Source organism: Hylobates moloch, unplaced genomic scaffold (genome assembly GCF_009828535.3).
Source record: "Hylobates moloch isolate HMO894 unplaced genomic scaffold, HMol_V3 SCAFFOLD_6, whole genome shotgun sequence".
NCBI lineage: Eukaryota > Metazoa > Chordata > Mammalia > Primates > Hylobatidae > Hylobates > Hylobates moloch.
This window is the reverse complement of record NW_026652281.1, coordinates 45,416,998-45,430,671: the sequence shown is the minus strand read 5'-3', so window position 1 is coordinate 45,430,671 and position 13,674 is coordinate 45,416,998. Positions and strand designations below refer to the sequence as shown.

The 13,674-nt window shown below is 34.9% G+C and overlaps 2 protein-coding genes across 32 annotated transcripts in view; one reads left to right on the top strand and one right to left on the bottom strand.

Annotated features, from left to right (window-relative positions):
* The window catches only part of GIN1 (gypsy retrotransposon integrase 1), a 176,229-nt gene that overhangs the window by 48,360 nt on the left and 114,195 nt on the right, over positions 1-13,674 (bottom strand). The gene's annotated exons all lie outside the window — the stretch shown is intronic.
* Positions 1-13,674, top strand: part of PPIP5K2 (diphosphoinositol pentakisphosphate kinase 2) — a 99,629-nt gene that overhangs the window by 617 nt on the left and 85,338 nt on the right. For 23 of the 25 annotated variants that reach the window (XM_058440657.1, XM_058440656.1, XM_058440662.1 and 20 more), the window contains exons 2-3: positions 8,416-8,813; positions 12,595-12,790. The exons of 1 other annotated variant lie outside the window; for it this stretch is intronic. In XM_058440657.1, the coding sequence (XP_058296640.1) occupies positions 8,700-8,813; positions 12,595-12,790 (310 nt within the window). In that variant the 5' untranslated portion in view covers positions 8,416-8,699. Of the gene's footprint in view, positions 1-8,415; positions 8,814-12,594; positions 12,791-13,674 lie in introns of those variants that run through there. One more of the 25 variants, XM_058440665.1, reaches the window with a different exon arrangement.

Here is a 13,674-nt window from a genome sequence, read left to right as displayed (position 1 = left end):
GCTTTTTAAAAAATTTTCTTCCTTAGTCTTTATCCCTCTGTCAACCCCACACCCACTTTAAAAGAACAAAAGCCTCATGTGTTGCAGCTTTTCGTAGTAGGGACGGAGGCTGCAGGTCACTGCCGCGCCTAATCATTTGGAGGGCGTTACAGGCTTCCGCGCCTTGAAGAAGGGGCCAGGGTGATGATCCCTGGATCTGATTCATGAGGCTCTTGACCACTTCCTGGGAGACTGCGACTCTTGGAGTCCTTTGGGTAGTAGTTGTCTTGCTGGAAGGCTTAACTACGGAAGTGGGAAGCATAGCTGACCTTAGCACGTAAAATCTTCGCTCTACACCGGGACAGGATTTTGTTTTGCTATTGTGAATTATTTAATGAAATAGATAATTTTTTTTGTCCCAGATAGATAAAATAATAACGATAGTTGTCATTAATTGAGTCTTATGTGTACCGAGTGCTTTACATATTTTGTCATTTATTCCTCTCAACAATTCCAGGAGTTATGTTAGATTATTATCACCATTTTACAGAGTTAGAAATTGAGGCTTTGAGCAGTCAAGCAACTTGCTCTATTAAACATTTGTTATAAGTAAACGTTTGAATCTGTGTTAAAAACTAGATCTGTCTGCCTTCAAAATCTGTATTCTATTGTCCTGTCCTGTTCTTCCTCGATTTCAGTTTCTTCACTAACATTTTCAGTGTCTGAAAGTATCCATTCATCTAAAAAATTTTGGTGTACCTACTTATATGTCTGACAAAAGTTAGACATGATCTCTGTCTTTATGGAGCATTGTGATGCAGAATTAAGTAGTGCACAACCCAGAATACTGCACTTACTGCAGCACAGGTTTCTTTAAAGCAAATGACTAAACTGACTTGCAGAAAATTTTAAAATCAAAGGTTGCTGTTTTAAATTTTAAATTCACATGACTTTCAGAGTAGTTGTTGTGAGGGTATTAAACTGAACAATTGGTAGAACATCTGCTGATTACCCAAATAAGTGCTATGAACCAAGTTAAGTAGTGGGAATATATAGATTAGGTCCTCGTTCTCTAAAAGCTCCCATGCAACCACAATATAGACAATGTTACAGAATATTAATTTTCTCATGTGGAAAAGGAATTGTGGTTATGTAGGAAGATGTTCTTATTTTTAGCAGGTGCATACTAAAGTACTTAGAGTTGAAGTGTGTTGATATCTAGTACTTTCAAATGGTACAGCAAGTGTATGTATGTGTGTGTATAAATAGCAAATATGGCAAAATGTTGGCAATTGTGAGTATAATGGTGGGCATATAGATGATTAACAAACTGTTCTTTCAACTTTTCTGAATATTTGAAATTTTTCATAATAAAAAGTTGGGGAGGAAAAAACCCAACCCTGATGGAAACAGATAAGTGAAAAGATAGATCCAAAATGCTGCGGAACATAGAAGATGGGAGAGGATTTTTATGTGTATTTGGGGCCTAACAGAGGTGTGATAGTTCTCAGGAAAACCTTCATTGAAGACCTTCCAGTTGGTTTTTGAATGGGGGATAGGAACTTTCAGGGAGAGCAGTGAATTCCAGGCAGAAGGAAATGCAGGTTCAGCAAAAGGGTATTAAATGAAAGTTTGAAGAAGGAAAAAGAAATCAACATGAAGGTTGTGTGGAACTTGGAATAGGCTTTTTTTGTGTAATCTTATAAATGAGCCAGATTGCCTTTGCCAGCCTGCAGAAGCCTATTTATTCCCTCTTACATGGATGTACTATTAGTGGAAAGGAAACACCATTTATAACAGTGTTTCCATTGGAAAATGCTTTTGGAATTTCAGGAGAACTGGTTATGTGTTTGCGTTCAGGCTGAGCAGCAGGAGTAGGAGCTCCCATTTCCCCTGATTTTGAGAGCAGAGATTTACTAGTTTATAGTTGGGCTCCTGAGGGAACCCATGAAAAGGGCTACAATGATGGCTTGGAAATATAAAGTTCAGGTAAGGGGGTTCTGAATACTAGGTGGGACTGACGGATGATCCAGGGTGTTATTTTGAGGATCAGGTAGCTCTGGCCGTGACCAGTAAAGCTATGGAAGAGAGGATTATCCCAGACAGCAGTGTTCATGATAGTCTCAAGCAGTGTGGTAAGACTAGAAAAGGTGTAAAGAGGTCTCCAAAAACAGCAGTGGCAAAGAGGAGTTTCTGTGGCTTCGTTAGACAAGGGGTAAGTAGATACATTCTAAATTGAGTTATTTATATTTGTTCCTTGCCAATTAAATTTGTTAGAAAACTGTCATAACAACATTTAACAAAATATTAAACATCTAACATTTACTGAGTGCTTAATATGTGCTATTTGCTGTGGCATCTGTATTGTAATTGTCAAAACAATATATGAGATTCATAATCCCATTTTACAGATGATGACTAGAGAGGTTCAATAACTTGACTAAGGACGCAGAGCTGAGCAACTTTCAGAAAAAGTTTTCAAACCCGTTTTGAGTCTAGAGCAATTGTTCTCATAGTGTGATTCCAAGACGATGAGCAACATCAGCATCACCTTGGAACTTTTCGAATGGCAAAATATTGGACCCCACCCCCAGAGTTTTGAGTTTAGTGTTTTAACAAGCCCTACAGGTGATTCTGTTGCATGCTAATGTTTGAGAACTACTGCATTGAGTGTGGACATTTTTAGTAGCATAACACTCATTTCAGATTTAGAAATCAGGTTTAAGGGATATTTGTCTTTTGTACAGATAGATTCCCAAACCTGGCTGCTCATCCATTTGTAAAAATACAGTTTTTCTAGTTAAGAATTACAGTTTAGGAATTCCTAATCTGTGATAAGCCCAGTAACTTGTGTTTTTACAAGTCTACCAGATAATTCTGATGTAACCAGTCCATTTTGGGACCACTGCTATAGAAGGAATTCTAAAAATAAAGTAAGGTTCAACACTGATATTTGAATAATGTATGTATCTTTATGCCCAGACAGTTAACATATATTGAAATTAATGACTGAACATTGATCAAAATGCTGAATAATATGGAAGTGCTATAGGTATAAACTGTACTTGGTTCAATTATCAGCGTTTTAAGTGAAATAACACAAACCATTTTGAATGTCCTGGATCTCTTATGATGTTCGTACAATCTCATCTTGGCTGGGCGTGGTGGCTCACGCCTGTAATCCCAACACTTTGGGAGGCCGAGGCAGGAGGATCACGAGGTCAGGAGATCGAGACCATCCTGGCTAACATGGTGAAACCCTGTCTCTACTAAAAATACAAAAAATTAGCTGGGTGTGGTGGCGGGTGCCTGTAGTCGCAGCTACTTGGGAGGCTGAGGCAGGAGAATGGTGTGAACCCGGGAGACAGAGCTTGTGGTGAGCCGAGATCGTGCCACTGCACTCCAGCCTGGGGACAGAGCGAGACTCCGTCTCAAAAAAAAAAAAAAAAAAAAATCTCCTCTTGTACTATGACATATATCCTACTTAGGTGAGAGAAATGTATTTGAATTTATTTTATATTCTTAGTTTTCTGAGAATTTATATTTGCAATGCTGTCATAAGGACTGTGGAGTCCTTATTTTTGCTCTTGAGTTAATGGCCTTGGTTTAAACAGATCTGGGTTTGACTTCCATTTGCAACCCTTGTTGGCTGTGTGATGATGGTCAAATTACTTGAACTTTCTGAGCCTCAAGTCTTAATTTACAATGACAAAATGGACACATATCTAAATACGTAAAACATTTATAAAATGAAGAATATATTCCTAATTCCAGGATGGCTGTGAGATTGTTAAATCACGAAGTAGTAAGTAATTTCTTCCTAACTTTTTTCATGTTAAGGCATACCTAGAAAATGGTAGTATTTGTACAGTATCCTGGGGAAACTGAAGAGAGTGCTACTGGAAGCAACTGGCCAGGGTATAACAGCTGCTTTACAGGCTGAGGCAATTAATTTCTTGGCATACTTACGATTCATTTATGGTGAGACAACAGGTTGGGAGGCTCTGAATTTACAAGTAAGGTACTTACTAGGTAACAGTGCCTAATAAATGTTCATTCCCTTGAGATTTATGTTTTGGAGGGATATACATAACCCAAGCTGTTAAATAATAAGGTTATACGTGACCAAAGGTGAAAACGAATGATTCAGAGAAGAGGTCTTGTAAATGGTTAAGGGAAGTTGTGTAGAGGAATATCTATTAGATACTTCAGATGTGCCAACCACCAGGAAGACAAAACTTCTGCTTCATCAGTTTTATCTCCTTTTTATTATAGGAAATTTCCTATAATACTTGTTTTCAAAAACTGGTTCTCAGACTTGGCTACATGTTGGAATTACCTGGGAAGCCTTAAAATTACCCGAACTCTACTCTCAATCATTTTGATTTAAGTGGTGTGGAGTATAGCCTAGACCTTGGGATACAAGCACTCTTAGTATATTATCTTATATATAAAATCATTAAAATGACCTATGAACTATGTACAATTTACAGATGAGGAAACTGAGGCCATAAAAAGTTAACTCACTTGCTTAAGATCAGCTAATTGGAGTCAGTCAGGATTTAAACCCAGGTATTTTAACCCCTGAATCCATGCTCTTAACCACTAGCCTGTTCAGCTTTTTTTGTTTTTTTAATGACATCTCTAAATATCTTTCATATACTAAAGTGTAATAACAGAAAAAAAAAAGAAAGGCTTCCTTCACTTTATGTCCTTTAGAGGTCCAATTCCTCTGTCCATCTTTTATAAACTCTTCAAAATAACTGTCTGTATAACTTGTCTGTATTTCGTCTCCTTCTATTTTCTTGTTTGTTTGAGACAGAGTCTCACTCTTTTGCCCAGGCTGGAGTGCAGTGGTGCAATCCCGGCTTACTGCAACCTCCACCTCCAGGGTTCAAGTGATTCTCCTGCCCCAGCCTCCTGAGTAGCTGGGATTACATGCACATGCCACCATGCCAGGCTAATTTTTATATTTTAGCAGAGATGGGGTTTCACCATGTTGGCCAGACTGGTCTTGAACTCCTGGCCTCAAGTGATCCCCCTGCCTCAGCTTCCCTAAATGCAGTGTGATCACATTGAACAAATTGAAAATTCTTATTATGGCTTCTCAGTCCTTTTTGTGCATCTTAGCTACTTACCTGACATGATTTTTCTATCATTTTTCCTTTGCTTGCCTGCTCTGCTCCAGCCACCTTACTCTTTCATGAACATGGGAAATATGCCAAGCATACTTCTGCTTTAGAGGCTTTATACTTGGTGTTTCTCACCTGGAATGTTCACACCATATAACCCCATGGTTGGTTTCTCATTTAAATTAAATTTATATTTAAATGTCACCTTATTAAAGAAGTCTTTCTAACTTGTATTTATTTGTTGATTTACCTAGTCCCTCACCAAATGAATGAATGAGACATGTTTCAGACCTAAGGTCATAATCAAATGAGGGACATATATCTATATACTTCGTACAGCATTACAGACTTAAACAGAACTTGAGTAAGTTAACAAAAGGGAACAGACCAGTCACTAATTCATACCCTTGGGGAAAAAAATATATTGGATGCATACTTTTTTTCCCCAAAAGTTGATTTCTACTTACACACATATTTTGTAAAGTATTTCAAAAATGTGGGAGAATTATATTGAAAAGACTGTGTATTAGTCAGGGTTCTCTAAAGGGACAGAACTAATAGGATAGATATAGCCACAAATGGGAGATTATTAAGTAGTATTAAGTCACACGATCAATCACAAGGTCCCACAACAGGCCATCTGCAAGCTGAGGAGCATGGAAGCCAGTCGGAGTCCCAAAGCTGAAGAACTTGGAGTCTGATGTTTAAGAGCAGGAAGCATCCAGCACAGGAGAAAGATGCAGGCTGGGAGGCTAAGCCAGTCTATCTAGCCTTTTCATATTTTTTTTTTTTTCTGTCTGCCTTATATTCTAGCTGCGCTGGCAGCTGTTAAGATGGTGCCCACCCAGATTAAGGGTGAATCTGCCTTTCCCAGAACACTGACTCAAATGTTTATCTCCTTTGGCAGCACCCTCACAGATACACCCAGGATCAATACTTTGCATCCTTCAATCCAGTTAAGTTGACACTCAGTATTAACTATTATAGAATAGTAGGAAACACAGCCCAATAGGTCTGCAGAGCTGCAACCATTAGTTCTGCCATTGTGTCATGGACTTATTAACTGATTCTTTAAATTTTATTCGTATGTATTCCAGACTTTTTCCAATGAATACTCTAAAACTAAAAAGCTAAAAAAAAATTAATTTTCAGCTTTACCTCTACAACAGTATTGTTTTCACTTTGTTAGAACACTTTAACTAGAAGGAAGTACAATACAGTTTTAAAATAATGCCATAAAATGTGTGTATACACACTCATATTCATGTATATAAAGATAAGTACATACCTATATATTGCATTGACATACTGAACCTGGCATTTCCTATCATTGCCATTCTGAAGTGGATAGTGAGACATTTATTACATTATTACGTGTTTCTATTATCTTTTTTATTGGTGTGTTTATCACACTAAAACAGAAAATGTCAATTTATGTGGCTATCTTCCTCCTAGACTAAAAGCTCCTTAAGGAAAAGAGCCATGTTTACTTTGACTATATAACCAGCACCTAATACTATGCCTTCTATAATAAGTAAATAGTGTTTGTTGGATAAATATATTCATTTCAACAAATAATGAAGAATTCATTCTTTTAGATTTACATGTTAGAGTCAGTAGGGAGTTTGGTCCACAGGAGTGTTTAGGGAAACTATGGTTTATTGAGTGTTTAATATAGGCCAAGCACTTAACGCTATCTCACTTAGTCTTTACAGGGATACAGGGTGTTACTATACTCCCTTTTTTATAGACTAATAGCAACTAGTGTAAGTCACTAGTTAAGCACTGACAGATTAAAACAGATGTACCTGACTCCAGAACATTCCTCTTCCATTATCGAAATATTTGAGCTGTTTTTAGATGGAAAGAATAAAAAAATTAAAAGAAACCAAGAGATATTTGCCATTTGAAGGAAACAGAACTGAGATCAACTTATCCACCAACATCAAGTTTTACAGCAAGTGGAAACTTTCTGTTTTTTTTTTTTTTTAAATAAACATTTTTACATGTTAAACAGAACAGAGGAATAGAACAAAAGGCATTGATTTATAAAGTAAATTATTTCTGCTCTTATTTTTAAATTACAAATTATTTTAAATGTAACACTGTATTTTAAAGATGGTTAAAGTGAAGGCTGACTGGACAAATTGATTTTAATATCTACTGGGGAGTCACCAGTTATACTGGAATTAGATCTTTAGGAATAGAACTTTTGGAGTTATGCTTTTAATTCTACCTAGCATATTGTTTGACTTTTAAGAATATTTGATCAAGTAATTTATTGTACTACCAGTAATCAAATGAAGCATTTGTTATGTAGTTTCATCTTGGTATATAATTAATTTTCATATGACCAGGAAGCAAGAACTATGGTAAGGAATATTTTGAGATGATACTGCTCTTATGTGATAGTTCTTATTTATTTATTTATTTATTTATTTGAGCCAGAGTCTTTCTCTGTTATTCAAGCTGGAGTGTAGAGGCACAGTCATAGCTCCCTGCAGCCTCAAACTATTTGGCTCAAGCGATCCTCCCACCTTAGCCTCCCTAGTAGCTGGGATTACAGGTGTGAGCCAGTGAGTCCATGATACTCATGGACGCCTGGTTATGTGGAAGAGTTTGAATGTCAGTGAATCACGTAAAATTGCTTGCAGAATTTAGTGCACATGTACTTTTTTTTGTCTGGGGAGGAGATCCATAGATTTTATTAGGTTTGTTAAAGAGTTTTTGACTTCCACATGTTTAAGAGCTGCTGTTAAATGAGATCTTGTTCTGACTCTAATCTTTTTTTGTTCATTTATGTATGAGACCAGAATGTAGGATTGTTATGTTCCCTAAAAAAACTGTTTACAGACAACTTTTACAAATTGACTTAATGTAATTTCAGATTAATATTTGTCAGTGGTTTTTAAAGCTGCATTCCATTTGTCTGTTCTTTCCATTCCATTCAGATATTTTGTAACTATGTGCTAAGAGATTTAGCTTTAATATAATTTTGTTATAATTTGAGTAATTTTGTCTTAATTAGTTTAGATATTTTGGGATGAGGAATTTAATGTGTAGTCTTTTTGTTAATTCATATGTTTGTCAAATTGCTAAGATGTATATTACTGAAGATCAGTTTTAGTTTCTTAATTTTTTTGTGTTTATTATAAGTAATTTTCTTATGGGAGAAAATGTATTTTCATTTTGACAATATACATCAAGTTATTGGGCTGATTTTACAAGTGTCATTAAAAATTATTTTTTACATGAATGTTTTTGGAGTGCACTCTCCGAAATTAGTTTTTTCATTGCATTTTAGGTAAGAAGATTGCTGTATCAACTCAAGAAAGCAGTAACCTCACTGTCTTTGTATTTTGAATTGCAACAACAACTTTGATATCAACAATGAAGCAATGATATCTAAGGACAAAAGAGAATTTGCCAACAGTCATCATAATATCAAGTGATTGTATAAGCAGAAACAAGCTGTCACAGACCTGTGTGTCAGCTAATATATGGAGAATGCTTTCTTCTGATGCTATTTACTTAGAGGCAGTTTTAATATAAATTATTTCAATTATATCTACATCAAATAAAATAAAAATGAGTGAGGCCCCCAGATTCTTTGTTGGACCAGAAGATACAGAAATAAATCCTGGAAATTATCGACATTTCTTCCACCATGCAGATGAAGACGATGAGGAGGAAGATGATTCTGTAAGTTGTTTTTTCTTTGGTGAGAGAAGACCAATACAGTATAGGCTTTTTACTAATCACTGTTAATGTGAATTAATCTTAAGTCTTTTATTGTTGGAAAATTTTTGAACTGAAAAAGTGTATTTTGTTTCATGACTGATGTTGTTGAATCTATGATGAATCAATAAATACAGTTATGGGTCAAACCTTTATGTTGTTTAATGATGCCTATTTTCGTTTCTTTCAGTGATATGCATAGTGTAACTCAGTGTTAGGTAACAAAAGTGGCAAAGAGAAACAGTAATCTGGGCCATAAATCCAAAAGCTTTCTTGTATATAGAAATTTTATTTTTAAATTACAAATCATTTTAAATGTAACACTGTATTTTAAAGATAACACATAATTGAAGATAAGTGGAAGGAAATAATTTTAAAGGTACAAAAGAAGAAGGATTACTTAAATAGATTCATTAAGCTTATGTTACCAATGTGAGTTCTGGTTGAACTGAAGATACTCATATTTATTAACTTCAGAAGTCTGAAAAACTGAGTGGCTAGAAGGGTAGGCTACCTAAAGTATCTATGTGTTTGTGTGTGTCTAAAACTTGTTCTCTTTCTGATATCATGTTCTATCCATACTGGATCTTAGCAATGATACACATTTATTATGCTCATTTTGCTATAGTTACATTAGACCAATGTTTTTCTTACTCATCGTTTAATTTTTAAAGTAGAGATTGCTTTACTGTGAATACTGACTTAAAATACAGACCTACAGTATGTGTTTGTTTTTCATATATTTCTAATTGGAAAGATAATTTAGTTTTAAGAGAAAAACCTGTTCTACTTTGTAAAAATAGTAAAAACAAACCAAAAATATTGATTAGATGACTCTTTAAGTCCTTTTTTAATAGTAACAATATCTTTCACAGTGGAGTTACACATATCTGAAATGCAAACTCTACTGTTAACTCATTTAAAACCTTCAATGCAGAGCACCTTTTCTACCTCCTGCCCCTGAAAAACTAGATTTTCAGGCAGGCTTCTCTTACCAGCTCAAACTTTTCTTCATCTGAAGTTTTATCTAGAAGTCCTATAAGTAAAACATGAAAGCAGAGCGTCTCTGGCTCACTTAAACTAGAAAGCATTATTGACTCAGCCTCTACTACCTTTGTCGCCTTTTTCTAGAGTTCTTCTGAACATGATGTGAACACCACTAGCAGATCAAAGCCAGGCTTCTTACATGTAAAAGCTTTTATGTCTCATCTATGTCTACATCCATACCTCTCTCCCATTCCTTTTACCCTCTATGTTTTTAGTAACATCAAAATTTTTATTTCCACATATTTATTGTCATACCATGCGTCTTTGCTATTGTGTGTACTCTTTTACCTTTCTGAAATGACCTTATTTTGGGATACCTTGTGAATTATTTTTCATTCTTCCAAACCCTCCTCAGATTTCACATCATTCACTCTTTCCACTCTCCTTGCTCTTTTTCCCATCGCAGATTGGAATACTCCTTCCTCATTACTGTGTCTTTACGTTGCTGTATATACAGTTGTCCCTCAATATCCACGGGGGATTGGTTCTAGGACTCCCTGTGGATACCAAAATCTGCAGATGCTGAAGTTCTTTTTATAAAATTGTGTGATATTTACGTGTAAGCTGCATCTACCCATATGTTTTAAATCATCTCTAAATTACTTATATCTAATACAATATAAATGCTGTGTAAATATTTGTTATACTGTATCGTTTCGGGAATAATGATAAGAAATATAGTCTATATATGTTCAGTACAGATGCTTTTTTTCCCCCCAAATATCTTCAATACATGATTAATTGAATCCATGGATGTGAAACCCATGGATATGGAGGGCCAGCTGTACTTCCATTCCATGTATCACAATTTATTTTATTATTACTGTGTTCCCTGTTAGACTTAAAGTACTTTGAAGACAGGTAGTTCTGTATATCTAATCTTCAGCGCATAGTATGATGCACTATTATCACTTTATAGAAGCTTGATTTAGTTCATTTGATCTATAGCTTTATGTTTATAAAATTATTTATTCCAGATCATTCTCCTGTTTTTAAGATTTCTCTCCTGTTTTTAAGACTTCAAAGATGTGACTATAGTTTCTTTAGACATTCAACCTAACAAAATACCTCAGATCTGTTTAAAAAAATATCTTCATGATTTTAAGGTTTTACCTAACAGAGAAACTCTGTAATTGTGTCTTAAGAATGTAAGTTTATTTACACATTTTAAACTTGAATGGTTCCCATTCATCTTAGCCAGTGAGCAGATATTCATTAGATTTATAATAAATAAGATTTAATATATTAGCATTTTAAAAAATTGTAAAGCAATGTGAAATGTTAGGTTAGAGTACATTTGTTGTCTGGGGAAATCTACTTTAGGAACATTATAATGAACTGTATCAAAACTTTTGATCAGGAAAGCATTGAATAAGGGCATATAAAAGTGGATGTTCAGAGGGATAAATACAGAAGATTCCAGGAGGGTTAGCATTTATAATCTATTTGATTTACCAATCAACTCTAGTACAATTTGAAATCTACATTTCATGAGTTTGAGGAGACAATACAGAAATACTGTTCTAGGCATTAAAAAAGAACAATTTAGGCTGGGTGTGGGGACTCACGCCTGTAATCCCAGCACTTTGGGAGGCTGAAGCAGGCAGATCGTGAGGTCAGGAGATCGAGACCATCCTGGCTAACACGATGAAACCCCATCTCTACTAAAAATACAAAAAAAAATTAGCTGGGTGTGGTGGTGCGTGCCTGTAGTCCCAGCTACTTGGGAGGCTGAGGCAGGAGACTTGCTTGAACCCGGGAGGCGGAGGTTGCAGTGCGCTGAGATCGCGCCACCGCATTCCAGCCTGGGTGACAGAGCGAGACTTTGTCTCAAAAAAAAAAAAAAAGAAAAAAAAGAAAAAGCCCAGTAAAGCACTTTCAAGCCTAGATTATAATGTATGAAATATATAAAGTATCATGGAAGAAAGAAGAATAGAAATGAGAATCTCAGCACAGCTTTTGTATATTTGATAAAACTCTCAAGTACTTAAATGCAAAGATCACCAAATGAATCGAGTAATTTTATAAATCTAGGAGCTACTCATAAATTAGTTTCTATATCCTGCTTTTTAAGTTTAGGCTGAATTGTGGCCTTTGAACTGTTATTAGGATGCCAGAGATCAGTAACACCAATAAATAGGAGTATTGACTATGAAGACAGGAGGGGCAAAGAGACTTGGCACCTCTGTTAGTAGTGTGGCTTTCTTTAAAATTTTCTTCCAAGTTGTCATCGGTGACCAACTAATATTCAAGTGCAAACTACAATAATAGTTTAATACTGCATAGCTTTCTAGTCAGGACTATGTCTTACTTTAGGCAAGAGAATTCTTTATCTTTCTACATAGAGTAGATGGGTTTTGACTGTTATTATACTTTACTGGTGTGAGGAGGATAAATAAATGCTAGAGGTAGTTAAAGAAAGGGTACTTTCTTAGTTTTAAATTTCATTGAAAATAGCAACCATACTTACTCTGAAGGTGTTTTTGTTTTTAAATTTGTTTCCAGACCTTTGTAGAAAACTGTTTTTTAAGTGTTTATTATAACAATGATATAATTTTTAAGAATTCCTTTGTTTGTTAATGTGTCACTTTTATTTATTAATCACATGCCTTACTTACTTTTGGAAAACAAATGAAGATAGCTGTACTTTGGAGTTGATGTAAAGTTAACCCGATTTTTTGTTTCATTTTTGTTTTAGCCACCAGAAAGGCAGATTGTGGTTGGAATATGTTCCATGGCAAAGAAATCCAAATCCAAACCAATGAAGGAAATTCTTGAACGGATCTCCTTATTTAAATATATCACAGTAGTAGTATTTGAAGAGGAGGTTATTTTGAATGAACCAGTGGAAAACTGGCCTTTATGTGATTGTCTTATTTCTTTCCATTCTAAAGGTATTAAGGGGAGTGGGGGAGAAACTCCTTTATCCTTTCTGTTTATAAAACTAATACATATTAATTGTAGGCTATGAGATAAAACAGAAAAATAAACATTAACCCACTTTCATGGACAGGTGATATTAACATTTTGATATATTTCTTTCCAGTGTTTGTCTTCTATGTGTATTTTCATTTAATTTAGTGTCATAGTGTATGTGTAATTTTATATTTAACCTTTTTCACTATTATATCAAGAAGTTTTTTTCCCCCACCATATCATTCTTAGATAATGTGGTTTTTAATGGTGGCATAGTATATCATTGTGTGGATGTACCATAACATATTTAAATTTATCTAACATCCTAACATTTGGAAAGTTTCCAGTTTTCACTACTAAAAATAAGGTTGTGTGATCTCTTTCACTGCATATTTTTGTTTGCATCTCTAAGTTTCTTAGGACAAGTTCTTGAATTATTGAATACTTTAAGCCCCTGTCTATGCTGTATAGAACAAGATCTATCATTTTTCATATACATATTCATACTTTGTTTTTAAGAACTTAATAATTTGAGATTTTTAGACATTCCTTGCTATGTTTTATTAATCAAACTGAAATATCACTTCAGCTTAAGTATTATGTCATTGTAAAGTCCACTAATCAAAATTATTGCTGAGGGTACATCTTAAAATTCATAGCCTAAGAATTTGAGAATTAAGTGAATTTCCCACTAAGAACTATTAATTGAAAAGATGTGCTCTCGGTTGTAAATGTATTCATATTTAATCATCACTTGTTACCAAAATATGTTGTCTGAGCTATGTTAAAGTCTTACTTCAGCAGGAAGAAGATGGAGCATGGTTGTGCTACCATAGCCTAAATTGATGTTCATTATTTCATA